Source organism: Pithys albifrons, chromosome 8 (assembly GCF_047495875.1).
Source record: "Pithys albifrons albifrons isolate INPA30051 chromosome 8, PitAlb_v1, whole genome shotgun sequence".
NCBI classification, from domain to species: domain Eukaryota; kingdom Metazoa; phylum Chordata; class Aves; order Passeriformes; family Thamnophilidae; genus Pithys; species Pithys albifrons.
The window spans coordinates 19667387-19685725 of record NC_092465.1 but is presented as its reverse complement, the minus strand read 5'-3'; the positions used below and the strand labels follow the sequence as shown (position 1 = coordinate 19685725).

General features: G+C 37.6%; 1 protein-coding gene across 1 annotated transcript in view; it reads left to right on the top strand.

Annotated features, from left to right (window-relative positions):
- Positions 1 to 929: 929 nt before the first annotated feature.
- The window catches only part of LOC139674850 (sodium channel protein type 2 subunit alpha-like), a 62538-nt gene continuing 45128 nt past the window's right edge, over positions 930 to 18339 (top strand). Inside the window, exons 1-2 of the mRNA XM_071561699.1 lie at positions 930 to 1006; positions 16533 to 16857. Of these exons, the coding sequence (XP_071417800.1) occupies positions 16585 to 16857 (273 nt within the window). The 5' untranslated portion in view covers positions 930 to 1006; positions 16533 to 16584. The remainder of the gene's footprint in view (positions 1007 to 16532; positions 16858 to 18339) is intronic.

Genomic DNA, 18339 nt, shown 5'->3' with positions numbered 1-18339 from the left:
TATTTCAAGTGACTTTTTATGGTCTTATGCGATGGCCAGAGAGAAAAACTACAGATGTGACCTAATTATGCAGCCTTTGAGATGCACTAAGGTTCTGTGAATATTGGAACGGGGGAATTGGTGTAGATGACGCGCCCCGGGTGCAGCAAGAAGCCTTCAGGAGCAGGAAGCACTGATGGTGAAAGCTCTGGGGAAGCAGTGCTTGGCTGGCATTTTAACTTGGAGGCTCAGCATTTTGACTTTTGCTCAGCTGTGGCTTTGGTTGCAGCTGGCAATCCTTAATGATTTTAGATACACATTGTAAGCATAATGTTCTACATCTCTAATGCTTACTGCTCTTCAGGTGCTAATTTTTCCCTAAAACCTGCACAGAATTACTGTCTGATGTCTGCATCCAAAAGCTTGGGGGACATAAGGAAATGTCTAAGCAAGAACCCACCACCTCTGAGGCACTTAGTTGAGTAATGTATCACACAGAACACCTCTTCTCGCAACAGGCTGCAGAGGGACTTATTTTCCATTGCCAGCTTTCCAAGGCATATTCAGAAGGTATTACATTTCACCATCAGTAGGAAAAAAACACACATAAACCCTTCTAAAAGCTCATAAGGCAAATGTTTAATGTCACTACCTTGGATTACAGCCAAGGACACCACGACTTCCCCTCGGAAACCCATTTAGCACTGAACGTGAATGAAGAGCCGGCTGTGACTGCGGTGCCTTCGCGCTTTTTGGAAGCGACCCAGGAGCAGAGGCGCCACGGAGAGGGAGAGCTGCGATGCCCTCTCTGCCCATCGGCCGGGCCGTGCGGTCCCGCCACCGCCGCCGGGACTGCCCGCGGGCAGCGCTCCGTGCCCGGCGCCAGGGGGCGCTGCGGCGACTGCGGGCGCGGGCGGGGCCGGGCGGGGCTCCCGCGGGGCGGTGGCTGCGGCGCGGAGCGGGCGGGCAGCGCCGGGCACGGAGCGACGGCCGCCCCGAGACGGCACCTACCTGTGGCATGGCAGAGGTGAGTGTGGCCTTGTCGCCCTCCTGCTTGCGGGGTTTTGCCCAGGCGAGGGTCTAAGCCGCGTCGCGGATCCCTGGAGGGCGGCTGGAGTGCGGAGTAAAAGTAGGTAGGGTATTCTGTTGAGTCCCTTGTCTTTGCTTTTCTCTTCCCCATCCCCTTGGTATCAGACCTTTCGGTTTGTTTTTTGTTTGTTTGTTTGTTTTTATTTTATTTTTTTACCTACCATTAGTATTTGTATAGCTCTTTTCCTGACAAGTCTCAGGTTCTCCACCGAGGGAAGAAATTCATGTCACATCGAGCTGCGTCTGAGGTCCCACTTGGTACCTCTGAGAAAACAAAAAAAATATATTCTTCCTAATTTGCTGTGAAAGGTAATTTGCTGCCTTGGAGGTGGAGCAGGGTGAGCTCTAGATAGAGGATTTTCATTTGTGTCATCATGTGCCCTTGGTTGCTAAGCAGTGGTGACCACATCTGTGGAAAGATGGAAGAAGCACACAGAGCTGAGAGCAACAGGAAAAGCCAGGAGGAACAGCAGGTTCTCCTCTCGAGCAGCCTTATCTGCTGGGTACTTGTGTACAAAATAAACACCTGATGCCTTAGTTCTTACGCACCTGTTACCTTAAATCTAAACTTGTGGCATTACATCATATAGTTTGGGTGTAGCAAAGTTATTTTGCTCATCGAAATTGGTTTTGTCATGACTTTTATACAGAGTAGTAATCTATAAAAGCGTGCTTTGTACTTCCCAAGAGTAGCATTGTTTCAACCTGGAAAAAAATCTCGCTAGGAAAACAAATGATGGGAATAACCCATACAGAAAAGCATATGATTGATTTAGAAAAGTCATTCATTGGGAAGGTTTTCATCACAAAAATTTATTTCAGTGCACTTTCCCACTCCTTCTGTAAAATGAGATTTGGTCATTTAATTTGAGGACTCCAAGTTGTCTAATATTTCTTTTTTTTACCAAAATATCTCATTGTCTCAGGAATATATTAAAAAGACTTCTAGCTTGAGTGGGAGGCAAAAAGCAAAATTAAGTTGTGGGTAAATTCAATATTTTTTTCCCAGTTGAACTTGTTGAGCATGTGAGTTAACAACATAAAAAAAACCCAAAAACTTAGTATTACTGTAGTGACATGTTTACCATTTGTCACAGCACCACAGCACTTGGAAAAATTTTCCTATGGAATTAAAGGCAGTTCCAACACTGCCATTTTCATGTTAGTTGTGTGTGTGTGTGCATGTGTGTGTAAACATCTTCCATCTTCTAGGTGGACTGAAAATCTGCTTTTATTAGAATCTGATCAGTTACTGCCTTACTGTTGTTTGCAAACACAGCTGTTGCAGGCAGATAGAAAGAATCCATCCTGTATGTTGGCTCTGATCTCACTGTGAAAAACACAGCAGCTCCTTGGCCAGTCCTGCTGAAAAGGGTGTGTCAGGGTGGGAAGGCAGAGATCTGTTGTGTGCATTGTTCGGGGTGGTGAGAGGGGTGTACATGGTGCTGCAAGATCTGCCAAGGGCTAGGTTGGCCATTAGCCAGTCCAAAGGGTTTGGATGCTCCAGTCCTGTCGCTTCTTGTGTTAGGGGTTCAAGAGCATAGTTTCATATAGGCTCTTGTTTTTTATTTCTGTCTCACATGTTTTTAAAAATACTGTGTTTTTTAACTGGTCTTCTAAAGGTGTATTTAGCTGAAGTTTATACCAGCACAGATTTAATGAAAATACAACTTTTGTGTAAATCTGAGGCTTTGACAGATAATTTTGTATTATTCCTAAGAGACACAAAAGCAAACATTGCCCCTTCCATATTTAAAACATTATTCAATGTTTCCACATGAAATTCAACAGAGAGAAAAGGAAATAGGTGAAACAGGTTGTTGATTTTAAAATTACACACATTAAAAGAAATGCAAAGTGCAGATAAATAATATAAAACATGAACAATTTTCTGTGCTTTTAACTAGAGTTTGTTAATCTAAGGTTTTATTACCAGCAGTATGAAATTGTTATGGATGGCTTTTGCCTTCAGTATTTTATTGTAGAACTTGTTTCTGTTTTTTGAGGCAAAGATGAAGCTTTGAGGCAATGCTGAAAAGATACTTTGTTTTTTAACAATAATCAAATGTAATTTATTGTTAATATGTACTTGCTACTAATAAGCAGTGATAGAGCCTAGAAGATGTTCCATCTTACTGCAGTCTGAGGGAACACGTTAGATCAATCCTTCAAAAACATATCCTCATTTCAATTTTTTTATAGGGACACTGAATTGGATGTCTTCTGCAGCATGTCCTTAGGACTGCATAAGTGCATATAATCCAGAACTCATGGAGAGAGAACTGGTATAATTTAATCTTCAGAAATGTTTTCCTTTCCTGTTGAAATAAATTGTAAACTCAGGCCAGGACAAGGATGTATTTATCAATAGTAATCACAGATGTCATGCTCCTTAGAGAGGGTTGAGTCATTCTCAGTGTTGAATGGTTGTGCTGTTTGAAGCTCTTGTGTCCAAAGCTCATAGGTCTGTTAGCAGGGAAGATTTCCCATTATTTTTGTTCCTCTTGTAAAGGTTTTGTCACCAATAAGTAGTTGATGGGTTGAGTCATTCTCAGTGTTGAATGGTTGTGCTGTTTGAAGCTCTTGTGTCCAAAGCACATGGGTCTGTTAGCAGGGAAGATTTCCCATTATTTTTGTTCCTCTTGTAAAGGTTTTGTCACTAATAAGTAATTGATTTCTAGAGAGGAAACTAACCCTTTCTCACATTTCTGAGTACAAGCTGCATTTTCCCATGCGATGTAATAAATTCAGTATAAATAGTTTTCTTAAGGTCTTGGAAGAAATCCACTGTAGAAATTGAGTATCAAAGCAGGAATTGAAAAGAAAAATTAAATCATCTTGCATGCAAGTCATTGTGTGCTGGGCAAACCCCCACTCCAACAGAAATTTGAATATATTTTCATATGTGAACATGTAATGCAGTTAGTTTCATAGGTGTTCTATCATGTTTTCTGTCAGGATTTCTTTCTTTGAAACTCTCACCATGAAATTTTCTTGCCTGCAATTCAACAAGGTAACTATGGGAAAACAACCTCAATGTTCCAGCAAGCCTCTTTGAGAATAGCACTTTTGGGACATATTTGTGACATGTATTACATGGGAGTCCTTCCTGTATCTGCAAGTTTAGTTGATCCTCTCAGGTTATCGCTCTGTTGATCAAGTCAGTGTATAGATCCAGGCTGGTGGATTTTTTGAGCCTGAAACCATATCTTTCTCAGATGATTTGTTTGCAGAATCGCTATCCAATGTTATCGTGAATTTTTGGACTTAAAATTCTTGTTCAAAGTTGCCATATCTTAGAGTGGCCTGAGTAACCAAGAGACGTCGCGTGTCTCTCTGTGCCCTTGCAGTGTTACCCCCTCTGCACACAGGCTGGAGCACGTGCTCTCAAGCGGCTGTTCCTTGCATGTGGGATGGGCAGTGCTGGGGTCCCACAGTGTGCTTACCACGGCATAGAGATAGGATGCCATTTATGCTGCACCCAAAGCAGGAGCTGGCAGGTTATCCCCAGGTTTTTTCTGTCTCATGGGGGGTGCTCCTGAGACATCACCAAGGTCTGGGACAAAATAGGCAAGCCCTTTGCATTTGTCTCACTGTTTGGCTTTGTGTCTTGACAACTATGATTTACTGTACAGATTATCCTGGTATGAAAATGAGTAGATAATCAGTGAGGAGGTATGGTGGAGGAATAATAACCAAATGGCGAACAATCTTGAAACTCACTTTGAACTACCTTGAAAGTGTATATAACTTTACAAAGCTTTTATAGATACTGATTTACCTTGTTATAACATCATTGACAAGGGTTTTTTGTGCCTTATGTGTGCAATTTGAAATCCTACTGTGTTCATTATTCTATCTCCAGACTTCCTAAATGTATAATATATGTCTTGGAATATTTACAACATCCCTGGGAAACATTTTGCCCAACTATTTTTACCGTGTATAGAAAATTTTTATACCAGTGGATAGGCTATTATGGAGCATATAAAGGCTACATCTTCCCCTTCTTACTTCATTTTCTGCATTTCTTTTCTTTCCACAATTTTTTTAGTAATTCTGAAGTGTTTCACACCTCACCTCCCTTACCATAGCACCCTTCCCTTCTGATACCCCCACACTGCTGCCTCCACTCACTGCCGTGGTTGCCCGCCCAGGTGAGGGTTGTTCAGCTCTCATGCAATTTTTAACTGCAGGTGGAGAGGAAATGTTTGATCAGACAGCAGCCAGGAAGGAGCTTTTTGTTTCTAGTACCCAAATAATTAATGTGAATATACTTCTTGGCCATCTGGCTTGATCAGCTAGCATGCAAATACTTTATAATAATGAGAAATGTGACTTCTGAGCAGCTGGCTAGCCAGTGAGGAAATGTTTATTTTGGAGGTCTGCCATCTAGTAGGTACTTGAGCTTCTTTGCCCTCAATCCATCAGTGGATTCCCTGGTACCTGCTGCCTGGAAGCTGCACGTTCCCTCAGCATTGAGGCTGTGGTTGGCCAGCAAGTAGGGTGTTTTCCTGTAGTTGCTCATCTTTCATGTCTCCACCCTGATTCTGTCTGGGAGCCATTCTCTTACAGCAAGGCTTGTATTCAAGCAGCAAACCTCAAAGGAAATAAAATATATTCAATTGTTTGAAGATATGCAGTATCTTCAGTGTTTTTAGTATGTATAGCCACATTAATCAGTGCAATCAGAGGAAGAAGTTATATTTATCTACAATTCCTTCATGAAGGCTTTGCAGCATTCTGTTGAAAAAAAAAACAACAGAATTTTCTGATTTCCTTCAAGTCCTACTGGATTTATTCATCTGGTGCACCAGGTGTTTTCAAGTTTTGGAGTTTTTTCCTAACTAGATGATTGGTGGGTGTGAGGGGAGAGTACTTGTCCCAGAGTTGCTGGATAGAGTTCCTCTGGTATTGATTGTCTTTGATTACATACAGGTCAGCTGAGACAGGAGAAAGGAGAGAGGGGGCTCTGAAAACAGACACAGTGAGGTGGTACTTACTGAGGAAAATAATATGTGAAGGCACTACTTTGGTAAACATGACTGTAGAAAAAACAGAGATAAAGGAATTTCATATTTGGAGTCATCTTGTGTTAAGGGTACTATAAAGGTGACTGCATTCCATATCAATTCATCAAAATCTGAAAAGTCTTTATTAAAATAGAGACTTGAGGTTTGGCACAATCAGAGGGATCTCATCCAGGAATAGAGCCACTTACTGGGTAAAAAATTATACAATTGTAATAAAGTACAATTTCTTTTCTGTTACAGTACTTCTGTCTTGGGACTTGGACTCCAGCTTTTGTGTTAATAGTAGTGGTGGTGGTGGGTTCTGTTGAACTTCTGTTGATCTCATGGACTGTCTTAGAGGGTATAAGGTAGTGGCTTGACCTCTGTGTACCAGCAGTCCTGTTAGATAGAACATTCTTGGTCAACACAACCTGTATTTCTTCTGTAGGCTGCACAAAACACTTCGAAGGATAAAGACAAGACATAGTGAACCATTGTGTTAGATAATTTTGAGTTCTATATTGTGTACCACTTTTATTATGAAAAATATGTTAACTAACTTATATTTGCATGCAGGAATAGGTCCTATTGCTTGGAAGCTTATTTTTCTGTTTGCAGGCTAACTGATGTATCTTTAAGAAGGACTTACTATATTTTTCCCAGTTAAAAAAATTATACAGCACTTTTTACAAATAGACCTCTCAAGTTACTCTCAAGTTATTCCCTTCATTAATAATATGATCCTCAGTTTTTAAGTGGGAAAACATACTTCAGAATTAGAGTGATGCCTTGCTTGATTTTTAAAGAATTTTTAAGTAAGTAAAACCTGTGAGAATTGATATGATAATTTTCCTAGATGAATCTATTGTATGTCCTTCAAGTGATGTATCAATTTTCAGTTCTGTTTTGTTAGACAAAGAGTGTCATAGATAAGAAGAGATTTAAGATGATTTGGAGATGATGTTTGTTTATATTTTGTCGCAGTTTCTGTGCCTTAAAAAATATTATTTTGTTAATTAGATTAAATAAATGAAAGAAGAATCTTTTTGTCCGGAGCACCAAATAATAGTGATCACTTACTTTGTCTTTCTTTACTTTATTCTTCTGTCTCCTGGTCACTGGAGACATATTTTATTTTTTTCATCTTGCTCCATCTTTGTCCTTTTACTGAACTCAAGCAGTGTTCTGTCTTTCTGTGTATCAATTATGAACTGCTTCATCAAAGATGAAAAAGAATAAAATAATGACTTTCAGAGGCTTTGCTGCACTAAGTAAACCAAGATGTGACTGATGATGATCTACATGTATGATCAGAACTATCTGTGTTTCTTTTATTTCTAAATAATCACAGGGGTTTTCTCTTTTGGGATAAGACACATCCTTTTCTCATGAAGCTGTGCACCAATATGTCTGAGGTGATAATTTAGAGAAATCCAGAAGCCTGAAATGGACTTTGGAGAGGCACTATGAAACTCAGTGCCTCTTGCTTTCTGCCATGTAAAGCTGATTTAATTCTTCACAAGGTCTTCAGCCACTTGCTTTCTTGGAAGTTCTGTCATGAGAAGAGAGTACAGATACTATCATAGCCTTGTGCTTTTCCAACTCTTTGCTTTGTTAATTCCTAAAATTTTCCAAAGCCTTTCAGAAATACTGCTTTTCTGGATTCTTGTAAATTGTGTACTTTCTGCTGCAAAATGCTTTACTTACAGTTTGATGATTTCTTTGAGCTGTACACAGGTTTCAAACAATTACCAATAATTTAAAGGCATGCAGAGGGTGAGAGAGTGTTTCTCTTAATCTAAAAAAATAAATTAAAAATTATTTTTTGACAACTCTAAGATGAAAAATCAGAGGAATTACTTTAAATAGTACTGCATGGATATGCTGAATGATTTTCTCATAGTTTTGCTGAAACCAAATTCTGAAATTTGAAGCCAAAGTCCCTCTATTCTAGAAATGAATCTCAAGTTCTTGCATTGTAAAATGGGTTTCAGGGTTTGTTGTTTTGGGGGTGTGTGTTTTTAATTTTTCATGGGTTTTTGTGGGTTTATTTGGAGGGTGGGGTGGCCTGACGGCCTCATACCATTGGTTTCCCCTGTAAGAGAAAAGTGAATAAGTAAATTTCTAGTTCTAGGAGGTGTGTTGACTGTTTTTTAGGGAAGCAGTTGAAAGTGTGGCAGGTGAATCACAGAGTCAGACCTAATAGAAGGCAATCAGCATCAAGCATTTATAAGGCTCTGAACAGCAACTCCCATTCTTTTAAGCAAATACCATCATTTCTAGGGCCAAACACATGTATTGTATGTTTGAGAGCAGTACCGATACCTTTTGATTTTTCTCAAGCTTTTACATTATTAGAACACTTATGTCAAGGTCTAGAACTGGGACAGTTGCTACTCCATTTGCTTTTGTTGTTTATGAGGACTCTAGTCCAGCTGAAATGGAAATAATAAATAAGGATGTTCTTTAAGTTTTTCTGTTTAGAATCTATCCCTGGTTAGTCATAATGAGGACAGTGTTCCTCCCGTCTTTGAACTAATGTGTCAAAGAACAGTAGTTTGGCACTTTGTAAGTAATTTAAGAGATGTAAATGTGTTTACCAGCCAATTAACTAGCCATAAAAGCCACTCTCTTTTCCATGGTGTTTGCATCACAGTGTTGTGTGTACACAGGTATCTATTAGACAGAGATGGGTGTTTAATTGAAGAAGTCCCCTGGTAACTGTTTTTCTAAAAGTGGTGTTGTTTGAGTGCCATTCTTCTAGTTTCGTTTGCAGTGTGAAACAGTCTTTTCCAAAAACTGTGACATTACATTTATAATCGGTGTATATTGACTTTTTATTTTAGAAAGTTGTACATGAATTTGAAGATACAAGTTTCTTTTTATCTTAAACTCATACAGCTGTCTTTTGGCTAAGCTAAAAAGAAAGATGTACACTCCTGGAGATCTAAGAGATGCAAGAAAGTGAGGGGGAAGGAATGCAGGCACAGACTAATAGGCTATTCCTCTCTCCTGATGAATACTTGATTAAATTATTTATTCCTACTGTATGACTGGGAAGGAAGGAACACGGAAGGTTTTGAAGCTGAATGTCATTCCACAGTGCTGATAAAGTACAGAGGCTCTGGTGATCTGGTCTGAAACAGCTGCCTGCTCTTTGCCTGAAACAGAAGATGGTGGTATGTTATGTAAAAAAAGAACATTACTTTTTTTAAACCAACTGCTGCACTTTATATGCTGCTTTTTTAATGCCTGTTTTCTGTGATAGCTTGCAATTCTGTTTTATATTGCACAACCACAGAGTAAATAATCACTGCTTTCTGCAGCAAGTTGGCACTTCTGGGCAGTGTGAGGGATGTACTCCTGCATGTGAATTACCAAAAGTTGTGTGCCTACAGCGAGGAGCAAGACTAGAGTTGGCTTTGGTTGGTTTAGGGTTTTTTGGATGAGGAGGCAGGGAAGGGGGGCAGGGAGGGTTTGTTTGTTGTCTGTCCCCCAAACACTTATGGCTACTTTTAGTTACTGTTGCTGTAGGTGTTTTGTCAAACATCTGCCTGTAGGTTGCCCATACTCGTCTGGTGCTTTGTTGTGCAAAGTAAATAATTTCAGGTGTCATTTCCGAAAGTAGTTCTAATGGCTGAAGATTTGATGATGAGCAAACACAAAACCCTCCAGGAAATCTTGGGATGTTTCCTGTGCTGATTTTGCAGTAGTAATAAAAGTGGGACTGTGTCAGGGTTGTGAATTGCTGGGTTCAACACGGGCAAAATGCATGATTCCAAGCCAGTAGATGGTTGATGTCTGAATAGGTATTATTGGCAGGCACATTTCTGTGGGTTTTTTTTTTTCTACCAAGTGGCATTTTATTCTTCTTATTGAGTCATGCAGCTGATAGAATGATTGCAAATATTTTGAATACTTCACAGTTTATCAAAAGCTGGGTCAAAAACTTTGTTTCCTTATTCTTAAGAATTGAATTTTTGAACATGCTTGGGAAAATATGAATATCTAATATACTAATAAGACATGAAATTTTTTTTTTAAATTCTTGATGACTGGAGGAGTGGATTCCACCAGAACACTACATTTATCTTTGTCTACAGATTATAATGAAAGGATACTATCATGTCTGTATATTTGTTCATAATTTCATCTGTAGGTGCAAGGGCAGCAATAACTTTGAGCTTTTGTTTTAGAATAGCTTGATCTAATGCAGTTGATTTTCTGGTCTGTATTTTTTGTTTACATAATCTAGAAGTGCAGTAATTTTCAAAAGCAATTAAATAAGAAAAGGAAATGACAACATGAGAGGTGTTTTCAGCTGTCCTTGAGTCTTCAGTGGAGAGGGTTTTGTGTGAGAAAGGTTCCTGTTGTATTCTTGCGAACCGCACGTGATGTCAGATAAATTTGAATGCTGACCAGTCTCACAATATAAAGCCATGAAGAAAAAGGAATGAGGGAGGACAAATACTTCAGAAAATATAAAGGCTTTTGGATTCAACCTCGAGAGGAAACTACTGCCAAATCTACCTGGAAGTTCCTTTGTTCTGGCTTATGATCACATGATTGTCTGAAAATGACTGATAAAGACTAAGAGAATTAACACTGTTTATGGGAAAGACTCAATGCTCATAAAGAAAAAATTTCTTTTAAAAATAATTACATCCCTGAACAAAACAGCAAAACGGAGAGAGTGTAGTAAATGGTTTTTTAGTTGTGAAAGAGACCTGTGCTTATCATCGTAGTTTTACTGTGACATTTTCTAACACTTCAAATGCAAGTAACTTGGAAAGCAAGTTTGTTTCAGAATCTTTTTTCCCTTTGTCTTTCAGTTATGACAGAAAGCAATTCTGTATTGAAATAGCTCTGATTGTTAGGAAGTGTGGGAAAACCAAGGGAAATGCTCACTGTCTCTGCTTCAGCCCCCAGCATGGTAGTGGAATTAGTTTGGTTAACGTTTGCCTATTTTTCTTTTTCTTTGTGGTAAACTTGAAATGAGCAAAAAGGCCAACAGTGTTTCCCCCACTCTGAGTGCTGTGCTATTTGCAATCTGTGCCCATGTTCTGCATGTTCCTAAACTGCTGTAGGTTATCAAGGCCTTGTTCCAAGAACTAAATTTCTCTTACACATCTGCTTTGGTCTTAATCTCCTGTGATTTCCCATCATGGGGTTAAATATTCTAGCATATTATCTCTTTTCTTCTCATGCTCTCCTGTTCCTTGGGAAGCAGATAGTTGGCTTTGCCAGTTTTGCTGCCAGCCTCCAAATCTCTTGGAGCAGCACAGCATTGTGTTTCAGGCTGTTGAACTGAAAGCAATAATTGGTATTGAACTCTCATTTCAGATTTACAGGCTTATTCCGCTGCTGTGGCTTTTTTAATGGATGTCATTAGTAAACAGCTTTTTCTGATACATATAAAAAAATCAATAATATACTGGAGGTGCTAAATCCCTTTTGAACCTGACAAATGAACCTTTTCAAGAAGAACATCCTGCCATACATCCCCGTGTTGATGTATGCTATTGCAATTTTCCACCTTCAGTGTGTTTGCACAAAGACATATTGAATGAATTTGGGAGTTTTGCCTCCACATCACTACAAACTGAGCCAGGTTTTACTGATCACCCCAGCCTGTATCCATTTGCAGAACAACAGCTGAGACTCTCAAGGAAATTAGACCAGCACAGAAAGTAGACTCAGATTACACTAATGAGGCCATTAAATGAGATACAGTGAGCCAGTCTGGCCAGAATTAGGAACTGAAAGAGCTCTGGCTGTACTCCTTGCTTTACGTCTTAGGTTCTGCAGCCAGTTTTCATGTTCTGTGTATTTACTTGTGTGGGAGAGTTGCTTTCCCTCCCCCCTTCTTCTTTCCTATATTCTCTTATTTGCAAAAAGAAAAAATAACACTTTTCCAACATTTGAGTGAGAAAACCTGACACAAGTGGTGTTTGCAGGCTAAAAAACTCATGACAAAGCACTAACAATGCACATTCATGTTCTAAAAATGATATGTCTTTTCAGTCATGCTCTCTGACCTTTTTACAGGTGGCCTCATTTACTACATGGAAAACTAGAGGGAAATTAAATTACTCATTTTTAATGTAGTTATTAGAAACACCTAATAAAAATCCCATCACGTTTATTTAGGTCATAGCAATGTTATTCTTAACAGCAAATAAACTTAAAGACTGTGTCAGAATTTTAGCAGTTTTATATTATAGGTAGTTATGTTGTTTTCTGCTGTGGTCTAAAGGAAACAGTAATGTTTTTGAGTTTTCTGATAGATAAATACAGAGTAGGTGTACATTTTATGGATTTGAGAACATAATTTTTTACTATTTCAAATCTGGTGAAACAGATTTGTGTTCTGTTTTATGTTATTAATTTGTACGTTGTTAGGTTTTCTCTGCGTCATTATTGTTATTATTGTTGTTATTATTGATGAAAGAGGACTTTTCTAATATAAAAAGTCTTCTGTTTTATAAACCTTCTTTTGGGGTAGCTTGAAGAACTCATTCTATTGAAGTACCTAATTCACTTTTGTTATGCAGGAGGGAAAACTTTCAACAGCATTTTTTTGGGTGCTGTGCTGGTTTGAGATCATTTATCACTGTTGCTTTGCAGTGGTGGCTTGTGTTAGTGATGGCCCAATACTTAAACAGAACACAAGAGAGGAGAACAAAATTTTGATAACAGACAAGCAAAAACCTACAGCAAATATTGCAGAGCTCTACCTGCTAGAACATGAGCCAGAAAGTTAGAGGGGCAGGTGATGCTGAAGGCTGATAGACAGCTGGTAAAAGAAGCCTGGGTTTGCATGAGGAGCAGGTTGGAATGTGTTGGGTGGAGGTCCTGGAGAGACCCAGTGCAAGCATATGCAGATACTCTCTTTCCTTTCTAGCTGCAGTTGATATAAACTACACCTTTCTACTTCAGACATGGCTAACATGTTCCCTGTGTGTAAAAACCAAATCTGCTGTTTTCTTCCAACTTTCATGAAATCATAATTCAAAATAATACTTTTTGCATTAATGAAAGTTTCATTGATGTAAAGACGGTGTTGGTACAGTTATAGAGATCCAATACACTGACTTTAATCTGACAGAGGTAAGACATTCAAGATACATCAATTTTTAAATCAGTTTTACAGTAAAGTTATCAGATTGGTAACAAATTTGAACCATGTAACAGTCTAAAGTTGAATATTTATAGCAAGTGGTTCACCTGCATGAGTTGCAATAGATCACTTGGTGGTACAAACTTTGAGGGATATATGTGGAACATTCGGGTATCTGTGGCTCAACAGATGATGCTTGTAACAGCCAAAATAATGAAAGATCCCTCCTACGTGGATGTCTGCAGTTTCTTTGCTGTGTACATTGCAGATGTACTTCGTAATACTATGACCATGTAATTTATTTATTACTGTATAAATAATTTATTCCTACAAACTTACGAGGTCTGAGCAAATTGTGGAGGAGTTCTGATTTGCTGCTGAGCCGGTCTCTCTGGAGAGCAAATGAACTTCCAGAGGATATATTGTAATGGATCAGCAATGGGTTCACTGTGAAAATTCTAGCACCTTGATATGAAAAGATGAAAGAAATTCCCATTTTCTTTCCTCCTAACACTAGCGTTACATCCTAGAGATTACATTACTATCACTATCAGTTACATCCTAGAGAGTTTGTACAGCTAAAAGAAGTTGAAGTGGTGTATTCAGTTTTGTAACTAACATAGTTTCTGAGTAATAAGCACTCTGTGTGAAGAAAATAATCTTACCCTTTGTGATGGTGCCTTCCCTCCACGTTCTCTTTCAGCATATCAATTCAAGGAAACTAAACACTGTGCAAGTACTGTGATTATTTAAAAGTAGCTGTAGAGATTATTGTTTCTTGGCTTACTCCAAGCAGATATACTATGTTATTATGTGGTATCCATGGAGATATTTCTTTTTCCTCAAAACAAGGAGTTAGATGCATGCTTATTTCACCCCACAGATGGAAGTAGTATTTAAAAGTTTTGAATGTATACAGAAAAATTATGCAAGTTGTGAAGATGAAGGTCATAATGTAATTAACTTCATGTCATCATCTTTGATGTCATAAAAGAAGTATTTTGGAGCAAAGGTCACCAATCACACATTATCAGTGCTGTGTGATGGAAACTGCATGAAGTCTTATTTTGCCATAGATTGGTTTAGTTGACACATAAATAGCAGCAGCAAATTGAAGAAGGACTCTGGAAAACTGAGGAGGAAGAAAGCCAACAAATTGATAATGAAACCTTGCAAGACCGACCACCAGGATTTACAAAACAAAATCTGGCCCACAAAGTAACAAACCCACAAAAAATGTAAAATAAGTTTCAGTGCCTAGTATTGTTTATGTAACTCACAGAAAAGATTCACTGAACTCATAACACCAGATGAAAATTTTGAGAGGAGAATTTTTACTGTAAATGTATGAAAGTAAGAAGCAATGATGGGCTAATGAAGTGAATAACAGACTCAGTGTGGGAACAGATTGACATAAACTTGTCTTTAGATTGTAAATGTAGTTGACAGACTAGGAAAGTTTTAAATTAGGATTATTGTGCAGAGAGTTGGCTACATGACTTATTCGGATCTAACTAAAAGTAGGGTCTTGAAATTTTGAGCAATATTTCTCTGTTCTGGAAAAATGTCATGTTAGTTATGTGAATGACGGCAAGATCATACTTTCTAGAATAAAAATATGAGTGTATCACATTTCTGACAATATAAATCATGTTCTTCACAGTTCTTCGATGCCTTGCCAATAGTAAAAACTTCTACAGTTTTGTGTTTGTTGTCTTGGCTGTATTCCAGATTGGCTGTTTGATACGTGCTGATTCGACTGCTTATTTGTGAGGAATGAATTTCCTGGATCTGCACTTGATGAATGCATTTTCTAACACAAAGAAAATAAGCAGATCATTTTGCCTGTGTAGTTGAAGGTTCTAAAAATGGGCTTTTGTTCGAGGAATTTTCTTTTCTAAGGTCAACTGTAGAATCCTCTACCTTTTAAACATTTTTTGTTCCTGCAATGTTATTTTTCAGATATCTTCTATGAATTGCTGTGAATTCATAAACTGGAAAATAAGATGCTATTGAATTGAAAATAGCTAGTTTAGAGTAACTTCGGAAATGATATGGGTCTTGTAAGGCAAGTTGCATATAAGAAGCTGAATCCCTAAAACTGAATGGAAATTCAGTCTGCCTTTCATAAGCATTTGTTTTGGCCTTTAAAATTATTTTCATGAACAAGCTATAGAGAAATAAATTATTTATAAATTAAGAACATGGTAAAATGTTTTCTTTAAAATGAGCTGTCCAACTTAGTGCTATTGTATTGACACAGTCTTTTGTTGGAGAAGTATTGGGTGAAGTGTAGCATAGGTCTAATTTATTCAGTCTCAAAGTAATTAATAATTCAGAAAAGTTTTAGTTCTTATTGATGTTTAGGAAGAGTTGCTTCCTAGATTAAACCATTGCCGTAAGAACTTTCTGGATTTGTATTATGGCTTCCTGCTTGTTGTGCAAATAATTGCAGCTTTGAGGTAGCAGTAATAAACTCGGTTTATTTTCTGTAGAAGCCGGAACAGTCTGAAGGCTGCATCACTGAATAATGACAATATGGTAGTTATAGTGGAAGCTTTCTGTATAAATCTATAACATTCATCTATCATAACTTCCTTAATTATGGAGATAGCACCATCAAAGGTACAATTAAAAATCAGGTAGGTAGAAATCAGAAGCCCTAAAAGAGAAAGACTAAACTTCAGCCCAGTTGCTTTCTGCTTGTGCATAGGATAGGGCTTTTAGTACAGAATGCTTTTATGTAGTACCTGTCTGATAGTATAATGTGAACATTACTTTAGCAAGCATAGTAAGAGCCACCAGATGGAGTAATGTTGCTGTAAGAGATTGAGAGTAATAAAATTAGCATGTTTTTTCTTTCTACTTTTGTAGTATAAGTGACAAGACTTTTTAAGGTACTCTGCCAACAATGTATAAATCCATGTGTTAGAAGCCGTTACCACTGACTACAGTACTTAGCTGTGTTAACAAATTGCTTAATTTTTCACAGTAAGGTAACTTAATGTTAGCCTAAGAAAAGTGAGAATGGTTTTCCTTTTTCTTGTTGTGAGGTGTTAAGCTGAATTGACAAACTATAAGTGAATTTGATATTTCTTTTTGCCCCCTTTCATGTTTTTTTTCTTTGCATCATCACTTCTGTCTCTTTGCCATGTTGTTACTGGTAGCTAATTTTCCATTGAGTATCTGACAATTATTTGAAATACTTCTTGCTACAGTGCTTTATAAGTAGGAAAGGGACAGAAGATAACTATGCTAAAAACTTTTATGTGACGACTTTGTTGGTGATGCTCTCTATTTTCTGTTTTGTGGTTTTTTTCATGTCCTCCTAGGGTCCTCTTCCTCAAGGAACCTAAAAGCAATTAAAATTTGCAGAATGAAAAGATGGCACAGGCAATGCTGCTACCACCAGGACCTGAGAGCTTCTTCTATTTCACCAAAGAATCTCTTGCAGCTATTGAAAAACGTATTGCTGATGAAGCATCTCGTTGTGACAAATATGAGCCTAAAGATGATGTTGGTCATGAAGAAAATTACCCCAAGCCAAGTAACGACCTAGAGGCAGGAAAGGTACTGCCATTTATTTATGGTGATGTTCCTTCGGGAATGTTGTGTGAGCCCCTGGAGGACCTGGACCCATATTACATCAATAAAAAAGTAAGTATTTCATATTAAGAGTGTAGATAGAACACTCCTTTTGAACTGTAAAGGGTCAAATGCTCTGGTGGGGAGGTGGTCACAACCCCTCATTGAAATTATTATGCAGTGAGTGATATCACGTGAATTATTTTGATTACACTATAAAGACAATTGTGTTCAACTTGCTTAAGCTGCTTTTTTCTTTTTTTAAAAAAGTGTTTCTTTTAATGTCTAATGTTATTGTATTTTAGTTAATGGATTTTACATTAAATGTCCTGTAATCTCTTCAGATCTGATTGAAAGTTGAAGCATTTGAAAACTTCCCCTCTGTCTGGCTACTCTCTGTGTTTTTTAGGAAACAGTACCTGAGATTTAGTTCATCAGAGTCGTCTTTGGACAAAGTGCTCATTCAGTCATATACCAAAACAATTACTGTGAAACGTTCCTTGAAATATTGTAGAAATACTTGTTTTACAAAAGAAAAAAAAGCGCAAAGACTAAAAGAATCTACTTTGTGTTTCAATATTTGGTCTGTGTTACAGGCCCAATATAAACCTGAAGATAAAATATAAATTTAAGTATATTGACTCCATTTCTTTTATACATATAATGATAACAAAAGAAGAAAAGAGCAAGGTGATCACTTTTGCAAGTACAGATGAAGAAAAGATATTTTATGTAGGCATGTGAAGAGGAATGTTGAGAAAGGAAACAAAATTGAGTTTACATTAAAAAGGCAGTACAAAATATGCAGCGAGTGGTTATTTTATTGTGTAAATCAATAAAATGCTTGTTGAATTAAAAACAGAACAGGTTCTTGAAGTAGTGGATAATTAACAAATTAGTATCTTGCAATTAAGAAATTGGCCAAAGAGCTGTATTACCTCTTAAGAAGCAACTTAAAGCAGTGGTTCTTTCTAGTACAGAATGTTGAAGACTAATAATCAGATGTAGATTTTTTTAGTTATTTTAATTTTTGTTCTCTCCACTCTGTGAATGCTACCGACAAATGGCCTATTTCTTTTAAAGTGGCATACCATTAGGAAACTGATTATGTTACAAACTGCTTATTTCAGATATTAGCCTTTGGGGGGAATAATCATAAAATGTAGTTTAAATTAAAATTTCATTAGATGACATTTTCATTGTGTATTCTAGTCAACATCAAAAATGGTTCCATGGATGGTACTAGTGATACTCTGCAGGCAATAAGGACTTTAAAGCCTTTAAAAAGCAAAGGATGTCGCAACTCAAAAACAGTTTTAACATGCTTAAATAGTTAAATAGTTGCTTATGAGTGTACAAAAATGGTTAGTTTAGGTCCTTTGGTTTGGATTGCCAGCTTTGATCTGAAGTGCAAGTAATAGAGCTTCATTAAATTTAAATGTTAAATGTGACATTGTAACTATTTTTAATAAAATTACTTAATCCTAGAAAATGCTGAAATGCAGATTTTTTTTGAGCACAAAGAATGCATGATGTAGAGTTGTCATGTGAAAA